This window comes from Drosophila subpulchrella, chromosome X (assembly GCF_014743375.2).
Source record: "Drosophila subpulchrella strain 33 F10 #4 breed RU33 chromosome X, RU_Dsub_v1.1 Primary Assembly, whole genome shotgun sequence".
Classification (NCBI taxonomy): domain Eukaryota; kingdom Metazoa; phylum Arthropoda; class Insecta; order Diptera; family Drosophilidae; genus Drosophila; species Drosophila subpulchrella.
Window position 1 is genome coordinate 17,385,551 of NC_050613.1, and position 21,357 is coordinate 17,406,907.

At 38.3% G+C, this 21,357-nt stretch overlaps 1 protein-coding gene across 14 annotated transcripts in view; it reads left to right on the forward strand.

Annotated features, from left to right (window-relative positions):
* The window catches only part of LOC119558084 (Ca(2+)/calmodulin-responsive adenylate cyclase), a 36,614-nt gene that overhangs the window by 3,857 nt on the left and 11,400 nt on the right, over positions 1–21,357 (forward strand). For all 14 annotated transcript variants that reach the window (XM_037871266.1, XM_037871269.1, XM_037871273.1 and 11 more), the window contains exons 3-6: positions 18,013–18,292; positions 18,837–19,571; positions 20,364–20,491; positions 20,945–21,248. In XM_037871266.1, the coding sequence (XP_037727194.1) occupies positions 18,092–18,292; positions 18,837–19,571; positions 20,364–20,491; positions 20,945–21,248 (1,368 nt within the window). In that variant the 5' untranslated portion in view covers positions 18,013–18,091. The remainder of the gene's footprint in view (positions 1–18,012; positions 18,293–18,836; positions 19,572–20,363; positions 20,492–20,944; positions 21,249–21,357) is intronic.

Genomic DNA, 21,357 nt, shown 5'->3' on the forward strand with positions numbered 1-21,357 from the left:
TATTGTTGCCTCGGTACGCACTGCCAATTTACACAAAGCCGCGTTGCTCACAGCCGATGCAACACCAGCAGGCCCTCACTGGAAAAAAATAGTCAAAAAAATATAGAATCCTCCAAATCAAAGGGTTTTTAACTATTTTTTTTAAATTAACAAACATTTTTAGGGACATTTCGCAAATCAAAACTGATCAAACCCAATAAAACACTAAAAAAATTATATTTTTGAACATTTAAAATCAAAAGTAAAATTTCTGTCTTAGAATCACAACATAAACTAATCGATCTGCATTAATAATATCGTAACATTTTATTTTCTATTTTGACATTCTTAAAAATCGTAAATCAAGGCGCCAGTCGACAAAAACATGGCCAAAGATTCCTAATTGACTGCCCACATTTTCGTTTAAAAGTTTTGTTTTCTACGGGTTAAATATTTCGCTCACGATTGCTACAAATAGAGTACTAAAACAAAGTAACAACGAATACTTACAGTGGTCGGCATAAGTATTTTGACAAAATAAAAGTTAAGTATACTCATAACTTGAATTTACTTCTTGTAAACTATAGGCATCAATGGAAAGGTAATTTCAATGCCGTTTGAATGATACAATACATTTCTTTACCCATTCAGTACTTATTGAAAAGGACGAATTTGTGTAAATCAACTTTGAAATTTAAAAAAAAAACTTTTTTCCTCGTCTTGAAAACTTAAATTTTTTGATGCAAAAAGTTTCTTCAAACAAAAACAATAGTAACTGCAAAAAGAATTTTTCAAAAATCATTTTGCTTATATTTTTTATGAATTTTTGAAAATGCTTAAAAACAGGCATTTGAGCCATATTTTTCTCTTTTTCATACAAATTTTTTCCGACATTGTCACCTTCAAAAAATCATAAAAAATATAAGGAAAATGATTTTTGAAAAATTCTTTTTGCAGTTACTATTATTTTTGTTTGAAGAAACTTTTTGCATCAAAAAGTTTAAGTTTTCAAGTCGAGGAAAAAAGTTTGAAAAAAAAATTTAAAAGTTGATTTACACAAATTTGTCCTTTTCAATAAGTACTGAATGGGTAAAGAAATGTATTGTATCATTCAAACGGCATTGAAATTACCTTTCCATTGATGCCTATAGTTTACAAGAAGTAAATTCAAGTTATGAGTATACTTAACTTTTATTTTGTCAAAATACTTATGCCGACCACTGTATATGACTTGAAAGTTGAGATAACAAGAAAAATATGCGGCTTGTTAAATAACAACTTATGAATAATTGTGATAAAACTAAACACAAAAGACAAATCATATTATTATTATAAAACGATTTTTTATATAAAGATTTCTTTAATGCAATATCATGTTCACATAAAAAGGGTATCTCCACATGTCTTTTGCTAAACCGATCCGCTTGTATGGCTTGTTTTTTGTACTATCCCTGCCTGAAATGTACAAATTCTTGTTGCTCTTCTGGGGGGCTGTGCGTTGGCCAGGTGACGAAGCCGTCATCGTTGCAGGGAACGTGACATGCATGCAAATTGTGCATTGACGCGGCTGTGAGTGCAACCTCAACCCCAGACCCGCAGAAATAAAATAAATAAAATACAAGGAAAAAGATACAAATAAAAATGAGAAACCTGCGGCGGGCGATAAGGCGAAGAGCTGCCCAAAGAGTCAGTTGCCTCTAACCTTCTGCGAAGTGAGCTAAATTGCCTGACAACAGTCTCTGAACATCGGATCAACACAAAAAAAAGTGCAAGTGAGCTTGCCATTGAAGCCGACCGAAGAATCACAAAAGAACCACTTCCTACAATTTTCCAGCAAACAAGTTTTCTAAGAATAACAGGTAGAGAACAAATAGCAATTCTTCCTTGCATTTACATCGGCACTAAAGTAAGGATCTTATAAGAAACCATCCAAAAACTAAATTCTTTAATCAAAAATGGTATTTTGGGATATGATTACTTTGTAGGGGGTAACTTAAATGGAAGGTATCTCATTGTCGAGCCACTTCACTCTATAGCAACCATAGTTTCTTGTTAAATAAGTATGTGGATACGGAAAAGACGTTAAATAATCGTATTATGGCTGCAGTACTTTTGACACTTCATTCATACACAAGTGCCGATTAGTTAACTCGTTGAACGAACACCTTTTGTTGCTTTCGAAATCAATGAGCGTGGATTTTCTAGTGTTTACGAGCAGACTGCAATTTTTCAAGAGTCTAGACCCTAGAGTCTAAAAATCGCCACAGAAAAATAAATTTAGTATAACTCAATCTAATATTTTCCTAAAAATAATAACATTTTAACTTATTTAAGAATTTTGAGAACTATAAAAGTTTCTCTAAAATTTGATTTGAGCTTGAGAAAATGCAACTTTGGGAAGTTCTAGCTGGTGAAGTTGGACTATGAATGTGGATGGGGATCCAGGGGCAGGGGCGGGGGCATAGTCCAAACTGGTTTGTCGTCGCAGTTTGCATGCCACATCCAATTGGTGGCGTATTTGGGTCGCAGTTGGCGGTTCTCAGTTGCAGTTGGCAGTTTGCAGGCGTTGGCCAATTACGAGCACATATACGTTTCAATTGATTTCTAATTAACCATTTGCATTTGCTGCGTGCCAGTGTCCATGTGTGAATGTTCTCACGTGTGCACTTGATCTGCTTCGGTTCCATGTTGCATGTCTCCCCAAGTTCTCCTTATTCCCCCGTGTCCCATGTCACCCATGTGGCATTCAACCAGGTGTAAGGGTGTCGGCTTTTCCTATCTATTAAGCCATTTGTAGGTCAAGCTGCGTCTTGCCAGCGTCTTTTGTTCGCTTTTGTGTGGGCAGCGAAAGATGAGCAGGCATTGATACCAAGTATCTGGGTAGTATGTAAATGCGGTGTATTCTCCCTTAAATTATACCTTAATTAGCTTTAAAAACATGTTTTTCAAATATTACAAAAAACTAAGAGCATTAGCGGATTATACCAACATTTTTTTTTCATTAAAAACTTTCCCTGGCATTTACAAATCAATGATGAAAAATTAACCCAAAATGGCTCCATTATTTCCCAATTGTTTTTATAGATTGTTAAAATTCACAATAATTACGAACAGTTCGTCAAATATTCAATACCCTCGAGCAGAGTATAAAAAGTAGTAACTTTCCCAACTGTGTGAACAGTTTTTTGTTTGCTACCCCCGCCTGTATTTCTTGGGGATTACTAAACGCCGCCGCAGATCAGACAGACGCCCATATGCGAGTCAATTAGTGCATGTAGGCGCAGAAATTAATTTGTTCGCCGCCAAATGTGACAGAATTGGCAAAAACACAGAGAAAACCCCATTCTCGCGAGCAGAAATTAACCAAGCCGAAATAGAGAGAGCTGCACAGCGAATCAATTATGAACATCAGAGATAAATCGAAGATAGTTTGGGAATACAGTACAATTGAATACCCTTTAGCATATGTAAATGGTGGACTGTCTTTGGGCATAACATTATGTGTACTTAGTTGGATATTTTAAAATACAGACTATATTTAAGTTTATTATCTTAAATCTTTGAGGAGACCCTACATTTTTATTCTCTGCTTCAATAACATAATTACAGATTTTCTAATCAGTTGAATTTTGTTGAAGTGTTTAGAAGTTACTGATATGTGTATTTATTTTATTCATCTCATTTCTTCTATCTCAAAGTGGTGATGCAATTGATGCAAATATTTCCTGTTGCAGACAGAGTTTAATGAACTTCTGACCAGTCATTTGAGATCATTATGGCAGCAGATTTGTGAAGTTCCTGCCTGTGCTGGGGGTAAGCCAATCAGGCACAAATGCTGGCCAGCAATTTCAATCCCCGCTCATTACAAAGCTCCTTAGATAGTGGTGGCTATCCGAAGTCTATTGGCCCGAATGAGCGCGTAGTGAGTTGTGAGTTGTGAGTAGTGAATAGTGAGTATCTGTGTGTGGACAACGGAATGTGCTGGCAATTAAAATGAACTCACGCTGGCAACCCTGACAAAAACGTGCCGCCGGCCGGACGATTGCAACTTCAACTGCAAAACTGCAACTGTGCAAAAATATCTGAGCGGCAGTTGCACAAAAGTGAGATAGATAAAATAAACCTGCCTTCGATAAACCTGGCACCGAAGCCATTTACACCAAAAGCGCGCGCATTGATTAAGTTTTGAGTTTGATTTTGATTTTCATTTTGATTTCAAGCACTGGATCACACAGCTGAGTGCACTGAAAAGATCAGAGAGCTGAGACACTTTGCGCACGCGCAGGAAATTTGTAAAGTTCGAGCCCCAAAACGAGCTGCGAAGTGAAAAACACTTGACAGGTGAAGAAAGATCGAACTGGGGATGCCCTATGATATAATATTATCGACTTATTTTCCATTAAAAATCACAGATCATTTAAGTTATGACAGTAAAGGTGGTAAGCGAAGCATAAGCTTACAAAAAACTAATCAATTTTTTAAAATTAATTAGTTGTTTTCGTTAAGCAAGCCTTAAAAAATATATATTTCTTATAAAACATTTATTAGTTTTAAAAAAAAATTCTGTAAGAGCATTAGTAATTCGCTGCGCTTACCCATTCAGCCTTCTAATCTTCTTGAACATTTTAATTTAGGCACTTTGCAATTTAATTTCATAACAAAGTCATAACTTGATCGAGCAGCGTTGAATGGGCTGTATTAACTCATTGTTTCGATTGTTTATCTAATTGCTAATTTGATCGACATGACAATGATCAGTCGGCCAGATGATTGCTCGTATCTTAGGTCCCCGCCCCGTGGCCAACTCACCGCCGATCAATCAATGCCATCAATCATGCATGAGCGAGTCAACGCCAGAGAGAGAGCAGATTGACAGGTAAATAGAGGGGGGATTTGGCCACCACGCACAACGCCTATTGGACGCACTCGAATTACACTAGCTTACAAAGTAGAGTACTTAACAAATATCAGCTCTTAAGAACCAGTCAATCAGTTAAGATCATTTTATAGCCCCAATTGGTAGTTCAGAACTAGTGATATGGGAAATGAACAACAACTTCTGTCTAGAGCTTTACAATCTTGAAAAGTTTGATTAGAACTATCTACCTAACCTACAAAAATGAAGTACCAAGAATTTTAAAAGATATATATTTTTGGTTTTTGAAAAAAGTATTTTTTAAGTTTAGGTTTTCCAAAAGAGAAAACGTACTCTGTAAGCTAGTGCTATAGATGTTAATACCCGCAATTAGCTACCTCAGAGCGAAGTGAAACTGTTTCCATCCTGAACAACCCCATTTTATTACATCGTTTGGCCAATTGAGGCTGCCTGCTGAGCAAACAATTATCGGGCAATTTGCATTGTGAAATTGGCGCCTGCCAACTCGAGGGTCTTAAGATGTTCCATGGGCCATTGTTTCACGTTTCTTCGATTCCAGCAGCCATCACTTGAACCTGTCAGCAGGTTTCTCGGCCTGTTTGTTCGACACTTTTGCGCCAAGTTGGGCAAATTAATTAACATTACTACTTTGGCCTCATTAAGGGAAGTTTGTCACTTCTCGATTAGAACTAACATACATATTCCATATAAAGTTTGGGGCAAAAAAAACCAAAACACTTTCCACACATCGTTGGACATTATGTAATAACAATGATGATAATGATGCCGGACATAATACATATATGATAATTTACTGCCCACTTTTAGACGACGTTTTACGAGTTTTCCAATCCGCTTATGGCAAACAATTAAGCGGCCAACCGCCGACGGCACATGAAGCATTCTGGCAATTTACTGCAGTTATAAAATAATGGAAAAAATAATTAAAATTTAAAACATCTAAAGGCATTAACACTTCCATTTTGACACACATACAAATTGGTTAATTAAAAATTCCACTTAGATTTCGATACCAATTTTGCTAACTACTTTTGGCACGTCTCAAAAGATACAATCGACTGTGATTCACAAAAAACTCAACAAACAGGAAAGTTCTCCATAGAACTTAAGGGTCTGCCAGGGGTCTCCTATTTATAGCGATTTTGGGTAAGCTCGTAGAATCGAGTATTTTCATAGCCCATTGTGTTTTTTTTTTTGGCATGACATAGCAAAATACGCTGTCAGATGTTTCACACATGTTGGCGACCAAAAAAAAAAAAAGATGAAAGCGAAACAGACGCGACTGTTCTATAATAGAACATAATGGGCAGATCAATTCCGAATTCAGTCGGGTGTATCGCCTAAAAGTGCAAGTGATGTTTTGCAAAAATACCATAGATGATCATGCTTGTATTATGGGTAGAACATTCTTTGGGGTCCCGAAAATTATCTATTTCCGCTCTATTATCAAGTTTTTTCGATTATAAATGGGAACATTTATTTACCATACCCGCAATTCCTGATCGATTCCCTTATGTGTCAGTGAACTTAGGAACGGAACTGACCTTTGACCCGTAAGATACAGGAACTGCGGTGGAAATTATAATGGAAGGAAACTTCCTGGAGGGGAGGGGGCATATTAAAACGACTCCGACCTGCAGTAGGACTGCAAAATCCTCAGGTGACCCCTGCTATGCGCCACTTTCTGGAACTCTAAATTTTCCACAGTGCGGGCAATATTCCCAAATGACATTGCAAACAGACAAACAAAAATCAGTGCGGTGGAATTGACTTTCAAAAGGGGGGAAAGAGTATGTGGTCTGGGGTTAATCAGCTTTCGAGTTGCGCTGATAAAAACCAAAACTCAAGTGGCCAGAGCGATTGCACATTCAATGTACAAGTTATACCTTGTTTTTTTTAAGCGGCCAAAGGGCATATTTGTCTGGGTAATCAATTAAGAGTACTTTGTATAAGTTAATCAATAGTTGTTACCTATAAGATTTACATTCTACTAGCCCATTATTACACGCTATAAATATAACTCTATAATTAAACAATGCACCTTACTTTCTTAGCTAAAAGGTCAAAGTGCACCTATAACATAATATAAATTTAAAGGTGATAATCTTAACTAAAAATTAAAAATAATCAAACATAATAATATTATTATTTATGTCCCTCAAAGTTTACATTGTAAGGACTTCAAGATTAAAGATATAACATATGAATTCAAGTTTTTTATTTATTATTTAGTAATTCTCGTAGTGCTTGTTTGGTTTCAATTTCGCACGATAGGAAGTAAAGTTATAACGATCTGAGGTACAGGTATTTTATGGTCGGGACACTCTCCACCGATCTTACGTGCTTCTTTGCGGAGGGTCAGGAAACTTTCGCTACGGACGCAGAGACGGGTTGATAAGGCGAGAAGATAGATAAGCTGCCATGGGAAACGCTATACCGAAGTGTGCTTATGAATAAACAGTGGTGATCAAAATAATAATAGTTAGCCACCTGCCTTGAACTTAAGACCCGTTGTGTTGTTTAACAGTTTCAACAATTAGAACTGATGATTAGACTTAATAATATTCTTTATTTTATGTTAATCATATAACACTTTAAATATTGATTTGCTTAAGATACTTATATATTCAGGTTTTCTTATCGACATGTCATAGTAGATGCAACTTATATACAATATAACATAGTTTTTTTTTTATTATTAAAAAAAGAGGTACCCATCGTAGAAAAATACCTTGGTTCTGGTTACATGAGAGTTTCCTCCAATGAAGTATGCTAAATTGACCCGATGGTTATGGGAGCCTAACATGATCCCAAAAGCTTGACATATTATACTTATCATTTGCTGCTTTGTTTACGGCCTTCTAGAGAGAAGAAAACCTTTTATCGATTCGCGATTCGGGTAGTGATGTCATAGGGTATATGTAGACAGATAAAGAGTTTTGCGTAGAGTTGGGGAGTGTGTATAAGGCGGTTGTCTACGAGAAGGAAGCAAAGTTCTGGATGGCACGTCAAGGTCAAGTGGAAATTGCGTGCCAAATGATGCAACCAAAGCTATAATTTTGGTGGGTAGTTAATCAAATGCCTTGAATTCGATCTATAAGTGTATTCAATTTCGTGATTTTCTCTGTCTCTTCTGTCTAAACTAAGACATGCTATGCTCAGCCAAGTCCTTTAATTCGAGTAGTCCCCGAGTCACAACAAATGTCGTAAACAACATTTGTCTAAAGAGGACATTGGACTCGCTTACCCACATCCTTTGAGGGCAACAAGCCTCCCATAAAGTCTACTAGGGGTGCACAGAGAAAAAATATTGATAAGTTATGATGATGATTTTGGTTGGAATTTGGTAAAGATTCTATATAGATAGGGGTATATTATTTTAATTCTTTCGCCATCTTGCTTTTTTCTCTTCTTTTCTGTTTAGGAGGGTTTTGAATATTGCTGTTTCGCTCTTACATAGAGTTGTTTTAAGCGTTATTACGCTCTTTTCTATATATTTTGAGAGAGAGACTTTGCAAAGAGCGGAAATTCAAGATATACCATTCCTTAATATCAAGTTTACATTACCCAATGGTAAAAATAATACCATGCTAATATTCAACTGATCCTTAAGGATTCGAATATTGCTGTCTCGCTCTTAGCCACAGAAATTTTTAGCGATATCTCGCTCTTTTATCTCTATTTTGAGAGAGAAAAATTTCAAAGAGAGGAAATTCAAGATACACCATTACTCAATATCAAGTATACATTACTCAATGGTAAAAATTATACCATGCGAATATCAAATTTATTCTTACGTGTTTTTTTCTTCTGTGTAGTGCCGCTTGGTCCTTTGGAGAGGGTCCTTCAGTGGGTCTGTCTGTTGTTGTTGTTGGCAGGCCGCCAAAGGGTCATCAGCACCGCGAGCGTAGAAAGGCTGAAGTGTGTGTGTGTCCTGGCTTTCCTCAGGTGGTGGGGCAAGTGTCCTGGTGGGTGGCACTGGGTGCTGGGTGGCCACCACCAGGAGGACGGGTTAGGATGGGATGGGAAAGGACACTTTGCTGCACCACCGCCAGCCGTTTCCTGTGTGCGTGGGTCGCTGCACTCAAGACACCTGCAATTCATTTGGCATATTTAGTTCAACAACCCAGAAGTTGCCTTTTGTCCCGCCTGTGTGTTTGCGATGTGCGATTTGCTGTTTATCCCCACCGATTGCCCAGTTCCAGCGATGATGTCCAGCATCCGGTCTGCGAAATTCGAAGGAAGCAGTCAAAACGTCAACTCCTGGCGAATACTTTCTCATCGCATCCTTCCGGCTGTCTTGTGCAGGCTCAAAAAAAAATAAAAATAAAATAAAAGAACGACGAATTTCTGACGTTTTCATTTGTTGCCATCTTTTTTTTGCTGTTGTTTCAAATATTCTAAGGACAAAGTCAATGACAATCGGAAATATTATTTCTCTCGCCGCTGGCGTTTCTGGTGTTTCGTCGCTTATTTTCTTTTCATTTCGCTGTTTCGGTTAGCTTCTGCCGGCTGCCATTTAAAAGTCAACACTTTAAGTGAGATGCTCTGACAAAAGGCCCAAAGACCATCGTCGAGCAACTGGCTCTTCATGATGACAACACATGGGCGGCAAATGATTTCGCAGATGTCGATTTTGGCGAATAACCCTTTGGTTTTCAAGGCACGTTTTCTTAGATAAAAGATGAGGGAATCCCAGAAAAATATATTATTAATCTTTAAAATAACCCAAAGTAATACAAAAACATCTATCGTGGCTTTTTAAGTTTGTAAACCATATAAAGCCATATAAAGTATACATATTTGTTAATACCCTGAATTAATGTTCAATGCGATTTAGTCTGTACGAACAGAAGTAATTCAAAAATTATAAACGCCAGAGCAGTGGAACTTTTGTTTATACTTATCACTTTTGATTATAATTAACAGCCAAGTCGATCTAAACATGACTGGCTGTTTGAGATCTCGAGAACTATTAAAACTTGGGAAGTGCGATTGATATAATTCTCGTGCATTCTAATATTTTCCATTCAATATATTGCTTTAAATAAGTTTAAAACAGTCTTTAACACTAATGGAAAACCAATTTAAAAAACCTCAAAGTGCCAGTTTTCAAATTTTCTTTGCAGTACCTGTCTTTCTAGCAATATTTTTAAAATATATGATAATTTTTTACCAAGACTAGGCCAAGAAAGCAATAAACAAAAAGGTTTTTAAACGGTTTGGCTGTCATGTTTCTAATTTGCAAAAACTTCAAGAGGCTGTGCCAAATATGAGGCATCATCGTTAAGAACGATAGTTTAAAGTCACTAAGGCAAACTTTGTTTTTCATCAACGATTTTAAATAGAGATATCTCTGCAGCAGGTTCATAATTCAGTGGAAAAATACCATTACCCATTGGATTAGAGCGCAGTTTATGTCGTTTTTCGTTTTGTTTTCACTCGAAATAGCAAATATTTAATATTCATAATGGTCGCCCCGCTGACCCAGCTAAATTACGGGTATATCTAGGTATCTTGGATGGTGTGGGGTAAAAGTCGGGGGTAATTGTGGATTTCGGATTCGGATTGGGTTTCCGTTTTTCTTTGCGTGCCCTGCATTAGCGAGTGATGGAGGTAAGGGGTTGCCGGGGCCAAAGTGGCCAAGGTTTTGCTCTTATGAAACACCCATAAGTTGCAGCTAATAGCATAGATTACTAATAATAAGTTTGCGTTTTGATGGCCACCTCCAATTGCGTCACAGTCAATAGCTCCTCCACCTGCATCTTGAAAAGGGGGAGGTATTTTATAGCGAAATTACAGTAGTTGTCTCTATAATCGTTTAGCGATTAGTTAGTTGATCGGGTTCGGGAACAGAGGGCACTATATCATATTAGAAGGCAGCATTAAACCTTGAAACAGATGCTTCCCTGATCACTCGAATCATGCAACTTCCGGTTGCAATTTAAGACTATCAATTGTGCATGCTGGGGGAGCAATGATGCAGAAACGAATATCCGAGCAGATGTTCTATAAATATGTGGGATTGGTAATCATTCCTTTACAGGAAAATAGTTATATCATCTCTTTGTGCATCTAACAGCAACAAAGTTGTGCTATCTTTACAGTTACAATGATTTGAGTAGATACAATATACGGGTAAAAACATCTCAAAAGATAGTATTATTAGTATTATTCCAACCCATTTGCCCTTGTGTTCTTTTCAAGTCATTTCAGATTTCTGAATGAAAATTGTAAATAATTGTCAAGGTGTTATAGCTGAAGATCGGTTATTCTGGGGTCGCTAGCCAGCTCGATGATTTTGCCACTTTCGCTGGGAATCTTGGCCAGAACGAGGGCAACTGAGTTCGATTGACAGGCCAGACAGCATCCTATAACCAAATGCCCCACTGTCATTTGGACAGAAAACTCTTAAGCAGACATTATTAGGTACATTGTATTATAATAAGAAGCCAGATTCAAGGAAAAATTGGTATTAGTATACTGTATATTAGTAAATCTGTTTGAATTGATCCTAGTTTTGGTATACATGTTAAAAATTTGATGGATCATTGATCGAACTTAGATGTATATATTTTTAAACCAACTCAATCTGATTCGGAACACCGCAGAGGGATGCATTCACACACGATTAACCCGCTGAGGCTCCAGATCGTCAGGCGTTCAATCATCCAGCGTTTCGAGAGTGTGTTAAAAATAAACTTTTTATTGATTTCATTTTGTGCGATGGCCTTTCGGGGTAATTTGCATCGTGCCCTTGCCTTGTATTGTACCTCAACCTCATAGACCTCCTCCATTCCTCAGTTTCTACAGCACCTCATCCATACCATCCTGCCGTCATCCATTCATTGCGGATGCGAAGCCACGTTCGAGGCGGCTAACAAGCGATTCGATTCAGTTCGCAGTCAGTCCTAGGTTAGAGGTTTTTACATATGCTCAGTGCGTTTCTTGATATCTCGCGCTTTGTGCCGTGGGTTTAATTAGGCGCAAAAATGCAATAAAAAGCACGGCAAATCGGGGAGTTCGCAGAAAATCACTCAAATACCAAATCAAATTTGATCCAAACCGACACTGGAAAAAAAAGAAAGCATTAAATTGCGTTTAAAAAATTTAAAAAAAACTTAGAAATTAAATATAAATAAATCTTTGGACTAACTAGATATTGTGACTTCTTGTTTTTAAAAAAACCAAATATATTTTCATGTACTTAATGATTCATAAGATCTTTTTTGAATATTATATGTATATATGTTGACTTGTGACGCAATTTCTTTACTCTATATATTAATAGCAACTGATTGTTTGTCGTCTTGATAAGAAAAAACCTTCAAACTTTGAATTTCTCTATAAGTCAACTAAAAGTTTTATCGTTCCAACGGCGAAAGCCGAGTGGGGAATGTGGAATAAGTGAGTGAGTGGGTATTGTATCAGCTGGCAGTGCATTGCACTGCATTTAAAAAGCCAAGATACCGTGTAAATAGAGGAGTTGAGCACACAGAGAACCTACCTACAGGTAACAGTACTACCTCCCTAATAATACCATAATTTCGTATAATACATAAGATAACCATTTAAAACTGATCTTCTCTTTAAAAAGCTAGAAATACATTTTAATTCAAAGTACAAACTTGTAAAGATCTGAATGGGTTGTTTCACTTTATTATTTTTGGGAAAGTTCCTCATCTCAAAGTTCGACTGTAGCTGTTGACTGATAAGAAACGCAGATGGTCTGCAGATTAATGCCTTGTCTGGGGAAAAACCTGTAGATACAATAGTATCTACATAAATACGCAGGTTGCCTTGCTGGAATGGTGCACTTTATATGCATCTATTTGCCTTGTCCATTATCTGAGTGCAAAGTGCAATGCTTTTTCAGTTCTTATCGTGACGAGGTGTGTGCCATGTAGCACAATTTTTACCCCCAGAGAGCAATGAAAGGTGTGCTGACATCATGGACAGAACTCGGATAAAAGGCATTCGCCTGACATCCTGTAATCGCAAATATCCTTCAAAAGAATCCTCCTCCTATTTTATAACCTTTAAAGTAATTATAAATTAGCCTCAGAGTGCATCATCAATTTGCTTTGCATGTTGTATATCAAATTCCTCACAGGATGGAAATCGAATTTCGCCCACATGCTAATAAAACCGCTAAAGCCCAACAAATGGCAGCGGTTTTTATGGGCTTCGGGTTTTTGGAGTAGGGAGCTGAGCTCACATATACGAGTTCCTTGGCGAGACATCAAATTTCGTGTGGCGCCAGCTTTTCCACCCTCCCAAAAAGCCCGCAATGTCCTGCTTTCTATTCAATTTACCGAGTTTGGAGGGTCAGCTAAACTGATTTTGTTGCAAAACCCCGAACATGATGGCCTACTTAAATGCCAATAACAAGAAAATAAACGAAATATATGGGCAACATTTTGGATGCAGATAACACTCGTTGACAAAACAATGGGAATCTCTATTTAAGACAATATTTTTAAAATGCCATTCAAAAACATGTTTTTAGAGGACTATTGTTCGAAAGTGTATACAAAAATTGTATTTTAATTTTGGTAGAAGTTAAACATAATTATGATAACGCCAATTTTGAAAAATGCATTTTTATTAAAAAATATTTCCTATTATGAAAAACAAAAATTTCTGAAAGATACATTTTTATATATTTTAGAAAATCACTAATAGATGTAATGACTTATCGTCTTAATAATCAAAATGATTTAGTGCAGCACCGAATAGTATTTAATAAAGGTATTTTTTGGAGTCAACAAAAAGATGGTTCCCTGTTCGAAAGCATCTCTTTTTGTTTTGTTAGCCAGTGTAATAAATTATTTGGTAAAGTGGACGGCAAAACCGTGCACCGGATCCGCTAATTGATTTTGTCTTTCCCACTTGCCAGGCAAAAGGGGGAAAATTGGGCTTGCTGTGTCCTACGATGAACATATACAAATATAATTAGTTTTTGGACCGGCTTCGCTACACAAACGGCTGGCCAGAGAGACAAACTTTGTTGTCTATCAAAATATTTTAGTAGGAAACTTTGGTCTAATACAATTTTCGTTTCCCTTTGGCAATGGCAAAATGTGGAAAAATGTATTTATGTGCCACATGGCGGATGAGTGAGCCTTGGCAAGTTGGTTGGTTGTATTTGATAGATGGGTTCTTTGTAATAATCAGTGCACAAGGGGGTGATCCATTTTGTCAAGTCATATCCTGAAGGTCTTTAAAGGATGCTTACCATATTTAAGGTATATAAAATCCAACTTAAAATGGAGAACATTATATTTCCTAGCACCTTTGTGGCTTAGTTTTCCAGAATATGAAAAGGCCTTAAACTATTATTCCTTGATCTTTCACACCCTTAATTTTGCTGCAGTTCCCGGAGCTTCCCATTTTGGAAACTACAAATGAATCCCACGAATCCAATCAGTTTAGTGGGCCATAAAAACCGTTTGATATGGCCATGTCCATACACACAATCGTACATTTAGTGATTTCCTTTTTTTGCTAAATATTTTCTGTTCGGTTTGCGTCATTTCGCTGATGCTGAATGCTGCTTTTGCATCGGGTTTTCTATTCTATCTGTATATCTATCGATCTATCCATCTATCGCTTTTGCCTTAATTTGTTGCCGGGCGCCAGACGACGAAAGCGAAAATTGGAAATTGAAATCTGATTGATTATATTGCGAGAATGATGACGATTAATGCGGAGCCCCTAAAAGTGTTGCAAACCTAATTGCTGTCAATTGCTGGGGCTAGAAAATCAATCGAGAAATCGCTGCAAATTCACTTGCTTTGCATTTTATTTGCACTCTTTCTTGGGGAGGGCATCCGCTGATTGACACGGAACGCAACCCCTGGGTTTTTGGGGGGTTTCATTAAGCAGTATTCTCTAATAGACAGCACTACTATGGTGACCAGTCTTGGCAAGAAGCCTCTTTGGACTCTGATCTCCCCGATGGGATGGCTGGTGCGCCTGTCAATGTTCCACAAGGGGGAAACACAAGAGATTGTCATGTTTTCCCATTTTCGAGAGGGGTAGCTAGTACATGTGTACATATATTATTCGATGGATGGATGGAGGATGCCAAGTATTCCCAGAAGGCGGCCCTCAATCGATCTATTTCCAATCATAATCGAATGTTATTTAATTCATTTGCGGCCCGGCCAGAAATATAACATCGCTAAAACAGCTCGTCGCAACTTATGTAGGACACCATAAATACAATTTCCAAAATACGCACGAAATTCCCACTTGACGTGAATTTATAATGACAGCAATTTTTCCGTTGCGTTGTGTTTTTGGCTTTTTTGTTTGTATTTTTTTTTTTTTCTTTTTCTTCTGTTTAGTGAAGAACTTGCAGTGCGAAGCACTCGTATTTTACACTTGCATAACTCAGAAATTCGCCTGAGCACTTGGCGTGCCGCAAATAGAATTTTGGACAAGCCCACACACAACCTGGTCGGTTGGTCAGATCGTCGTTTGGTTGGTGGATCACCGGGCATTGAAGCCATTAAGTTGGGGACATGGGTATGTGGACGCAAAATTGAAAATATTCACGTCTCATTATATTAATGTCGCTGCGAAAATGCAAATTCGAAATGCGCACATCAAAAATGATTCAAACAGCCCACATAAGCAAACAATCAAGCGGCGCGAGCAAACAAATTGACAGCGAATCAACGAATAAGCCAACTGAATGATTGACTGACTGACTGAATGGCCAACTGACTGACTGACTGACTGGCAAACTGCTGCCGTACAAACAAAAGAAACATCCATGTTGAAGTCTAATTGTCGAGGGTTCTTCGGAGCAACTGTTCAAACACGAGGCTCTAGAAGATCTGCTGGATGATTGCTCAACTGGCCTGGGAGATACAAGGAGCTCGGATCGATTTGCACAGTTCGTTGCCATCATAAGTGCGTGAATTTCTGGGATCAGGATCAGGGAATAATATAGAGATGACATAAAGATGATAAAAAGATGATATACAGGTAATAGAAAGATGATATTGAGATGATATGATGATACAAAGATGGTTAAAGGTGTTATAAAAATGATATATTGATGGTAGGATGGTCAAACCTCTAACTCTAAGATAGAATATTTAAGTTCGAAACTTTGCTATCAGGATCAGTGGATGGAATAAAGATAATGTGTTTATGGGAAAGGGGTCAAAATTCAAAGAATATTAGGAGAGGTCATCTATCTTTAAGGTTTGTTACGGTGATATTATTTCAAAAGGTATTATGGATTCTTAGAATGTGTATTTATGGTTATATTATAGAAAGTTTTTTTATTTGGCTAATGTTAATTTTGTTTTCATAGGAAGCAATCAAATTTATTAAGGCAATGTTTACATATATACTTCTACAACTTCCTTTGAAAAACCTATTAAAGAATATGTAGTGAGTGTACCTATTTGAGCTGATAATTCTATGAATGAAATGATTGATGATGAATGAATAATAATAATAAAAATTATTTAAATATATAATATATATTGTTTGTTTACTTTTACAACTTCCTTTACCTATTAAAATATGTATTCAGTGACCTACTTAAGCAGATAATTTTATGAATGAAAAGATTAATAATAATACACCGGTCTAGCTTATAAAACTCTAATAGGTCTGAATAAAAATAATATCAATATGAAGCAGCTCAGTTTTTTTTTTTTATGATAGATGGTGTTTGTGATTGGGACAGTTTTGGGTGCCACAAAAGGGTTAACCTGCCTGTTTTACCCCCCCAAAAACACACCTCACTTCGCGTTCAGGTGATTTTGTGGGCTGCTGCTCCACGATGTCTATAAATGTTTTCATGCCTAATTGATTTAACGTCTCGGGCATAGCCGAATATAGACATCGATCCAATGGCAGCGGCCAAATATTCCACGTTGCACTCGTTAAAGCCGGCTAATTACGGATTTTATTTGCAATCTGAATTTGTGCATAATATTTTAATGAATTTAACGGATTGCCGCATATACAGATCGCAATTAATCTGCCACAGAAAGACCGTTGTCATCGGAGGTTCCCTGGCCATCTCAAAACATTTTGCGCCTCTTCAAGTGCGTGGGCCATTCGGGTAGAATTTGCTGAACATTGATTGATTTCACGCCAGCTTTTCAGCTTACTTATTTTTAGCGGATATTTTCAGCGAATGGGAAATGTTATTTTAAACGATTCCGGCGAGGCGTTGGGCTTCGCCTGGCTTTGCCTCGCTTTCCATCGATGTGTTGATGCTGCCCGACGGTGGACATTTTCCCCTCCATTGGTTGCGTGTTGTATGCACAAAGGCAGCGGCGAAGGCGAAGGCACCCATTTCCTATTTTCCATTTCCCATTTTACAAAGCCGACCCACCACAGACTTGCAGCGCCAGCGCGATTTCAAGGTGACCCGGTCCCGCTTACACTGCGGAAAACGAGGGAATATATTGATTGGTTGATAAAAAATTGGATGTGTCTGCAAATTTAATTTTCAATTGGGCTACTGGTATGACATATGCTATAGGAAATGGACTAAGAGTTTATACTTGTATTAATTCTATTTATTGATCAATCAAGTAATAATCTTAAAATCATCTCTTAAATTTCTGATGTATTAAATGAGAGAATGTTCCTATAATCACGAAAAATAAAGCTCCATTTATTTAATATTGGATAAGTCTGCAAACCAATTTTAAAGCAATATATAACTTATACTACTATATAATAACACTGTATAATAACACATAGATATATGTAAAAAATTGATATTATTGAAATAACTGTAAATACAAGTAATAACTTTAGAATTAATAAAAACCTCTAAAATAATTTATTTAATTTCGAAAATATCAAACATTTAAGAGGGTCGATAAAGAGTAAAAGGCATGACCTAAAAGTTAAATCGATTGTAAGACATTAACAAGTCCCTAATCTTGGGATCATAAAAAATCGAAATACTTTCTATGTGTGTTTACTTCTCTGTAGAAGGAGTAATCCAAAATTAAGTAAGCCCTTTAGGCTTCATAGATTACTGTATATAGGGTGAATGCAATAAGGCCCAGTGAAATAACGCTCAAGTTAGTTTTAAATTTTAAATGAAATGATATACTTATACGATCTCCCGCCTCCTCTACTTGCAGCCCCTGATCTTGGCGGCCCCAATCCTTTTGGCAGGCGTCGGACGGAGCCGCTCGGCAGCGGCAGCTGCGGCGGCACCGCATGGATCATGCCGTGAAGGCGACGCGCGGCCGCCCGCTCAACACGCTGCGCTTCGAGAACGACGAGCTGGAATGCCTCTACCAGCGGTACACGCTCAAGCTGCAGCGCTTCTCGGTGCTGGGCGTGGTGGCCCTGGTCCTCGTCCTCTGCGGGGTGATGGCGGCCCTCTCGCTGACCTTCAATAATGCGGCCACCTTTCACGTAAGTGGTTTGCTTTTGGGGGAAATTCTTTATAACATTCAGAAAAAATGGTTCCTCAATGTCATGTTAAATTTTAACGTTTGGTTAAATTGCTTTTTCGGTTTTGGTTTCTCAGTAACAGGTTAGGTTTAATCTGACTAAAAACTTTTAACTAGAGGTTATGTTCTGGTTAAAATTCTTCGTTTTCAGGTCCAATATTCCACTCAATCATGTGGTCACAGACTTTATAACGAGTTGTCTAATTAATATCACATTGAGAAAACAAATTTGTCTTTCATATCAACTTTTTCTGACAGCTAGGAAACTATATCTTTAACATGACATTGGGAAATCGGTAACATGATAAACATATTACATTTTCATGTTCGTATTAAAAAAAAACTACCGAGATATATTATAAGTTATCTTAAGTTAGGCCATATTTTTTTTAGCAGGATCTACAGGACTGACAGACAGAACTAACTCTTAGTTTAACTCCTGGTTAATTTCATTAAACAACCATTAAATAATACCTTTAATTTTGTTGAATTAACCTCCTCCTCAGAACATCTTCAATACGGTCGTGTGTGGACTGTTCGCGGTGGTGCTGGTGCTGCTGCAGTGCTCCGTGATCAAGGACCACCACCTGCCCACATTATGCTACGGGATCCTGTTGTTCACGGCCAGCATCTGCGTGGTGTCGATGCCAACGCTGGGCAGCATCTTCCCGGTGGACACCAAGGAGGTGATGGCCGAGGGCGTCTGGCAGATCGTGTTCGTGGTCTTCCTCGCCTACGCCATGATGCCGCTGCAGATCTGGGAGGCGGTGGCCTTTGGCATCGCCCTACCCTCGGTCCACATCAGCCTGACGGTCTACAAGATATTCACGGATGCGCTGCGCTACCTGGAGTACAACCAGCTGATCGCCAACATCGTCATCTTTATTGGCGTGAATGTGGCCGGTCTGGTGGTGAACATCATGATGGAGCGGGCCCAGCGACGCACCTTTCTCGACACGCGGAACTGCATTGCCTCGCGCCTGGAGATCCAGGATGAGAACGAGAAGCTGGAGCGCCTCCTGCTGTCGGTTCTGCCCCAGCACGTGGCCATGCAGATGAAGAACGACATCCTGTCGCCGGTGGCCGGCCAGTTCCATCGCATCTACATCCAGAAGCACGAGAACGTGAGCATCCTGTTCGCGGACATCGTCGGCTTCACGGTCCTCTCCTCGCAGTGCAGTGCCCAGGAACTGGTGCGCCTGCTCAACGAGCTCTTCGGCCGCTTCGATCAGCTGGCCCATGTAAGTGGGCCCAAAAGGGGTTGGGATTTAACGGGAGACAAGAGTCAATCAAGACTTAATATTCATAGTCATCAAATACCTAAATATAGCAACTAATTTATGTCGATCATGTTAGATTATTCCGTAATTTCAAGGGCTTTCAGAATGGAAACTCAAAGCTGTACTTATAAGTTTCATAACTTTGGTAATTCCATCCCGATTAAGAAGTGTCATATCTCTTTGAGTTTGTAATTAAATTCTCTAATGCTCTATATTAATATCTTTTTTTTTAACAAGGGTCAAAATTTTAACACATTTTCTTGTTTGATTTTTCCGTTTTTCTAATGGGGTCCGCAATGGGAACCCAAAACTGGACTTCTAGGTTCCATAACTTGAGTTATTTGACGCCGATTTAGACGTGGGATACCTTTATGAATTTGTGGTTGAATTCTCTGATATTCTAAATTAAAATTTGTCTTTTCATCGAGGGTCAATATTTTTACGCACTTTCATGATCAATTTTTCCGTGTTTTCAATGGGGTCCAGAATAAGGACCGAAAACTGCACCGGTCAAAATTTTAACACATTTTCATGTTTGATTTTTCCGCAATTCCAATGGAGTCCAGAACTTGAGCCCAAAACTGACTTATAAATTTCATATCTTGGGTATTTGGATCCCAATTAAAAAGTGGGTTACCTTTATGAGTTTGTCACTCTAAGGCTTTAAAAATAATGTTATTTCGATTTTCAAAACAATAATGAGTATCTATGACCTTATATTTTCGTCTATAAAAATATACCATCTTTTCCCAGGACAACCACTGCTTGAGGATTAAAATCCTAGGCGACTGTTATTATTGTGTCTCCGGATTGCCAGAACCACGAAAGGATCACGCCAAATGCGCCGTGGAAATGGGGCTCGATATGATCGATGCCATTGCGTGAGTATCTACATTAATATATTTGATATACCATGATCGACGGGGCTTTAAAAGTATATATATATATATATATATACTTGAGTCATTCCTTGTATTTATTAATAAATTAGTAAAATAATTCCGCTGTCATCCGCGTCTGATAAGAAATCAATTACACAATAACTCAAAAACTTATTTGATATAATAATCACTTATTAATCGATGACAAAACAAATTCATTCCGTGCGTAAGACAATTTCTAATAGTATAATTGATTTGATTATGGGAAATGTGTTTTACTAGAAATTGTTTTCAATATGTGGTATTAAGTATTGTCCTTTTGGCTTGCCAAAGGTTCATTGCATTATTCTGTTGTCGGTCTTCTGTAATTAATTAACGAGCTTTCGAATTGCTCTTTCGTTGCACTTTAATTGAAATCACATAATGGCTTTTTCCCCGTTTCCTCGTTTCCAGCACCGTGGTGGAGGCCACCGACGTCATCCTGAACATGCGCGTGGGCATCCACACGGGCCGGGTGCTCTGCGGGGTTCTGGGGCTCCGCAAGTGGCAGTTCGATGTGTGGTCGAACGACGTGACCCTGGCCAATCACATGGAGTCGGGCGGGGAGCCCGGCCGGGTGCACGTGACCCGCGCCACCCTGGACTCCCTTTCCGGCGAATACGAGGTGGAGGCTGGCCACGGGGACGAACGGTCCTCGTACCTACGAGACCATGGCGTGGACACTTTCTTCATTGTGCCGCCACCACATCGTCGCAAGGTGAGTTCAGTATGAGCTGGTTACTTGGGAATGTCTCACGAAAAGATCACAGATCTCATAGGGCCGGTTTCTCGAGTGCCGGTTAAGCAAACTAGGTTTCATAACTTCC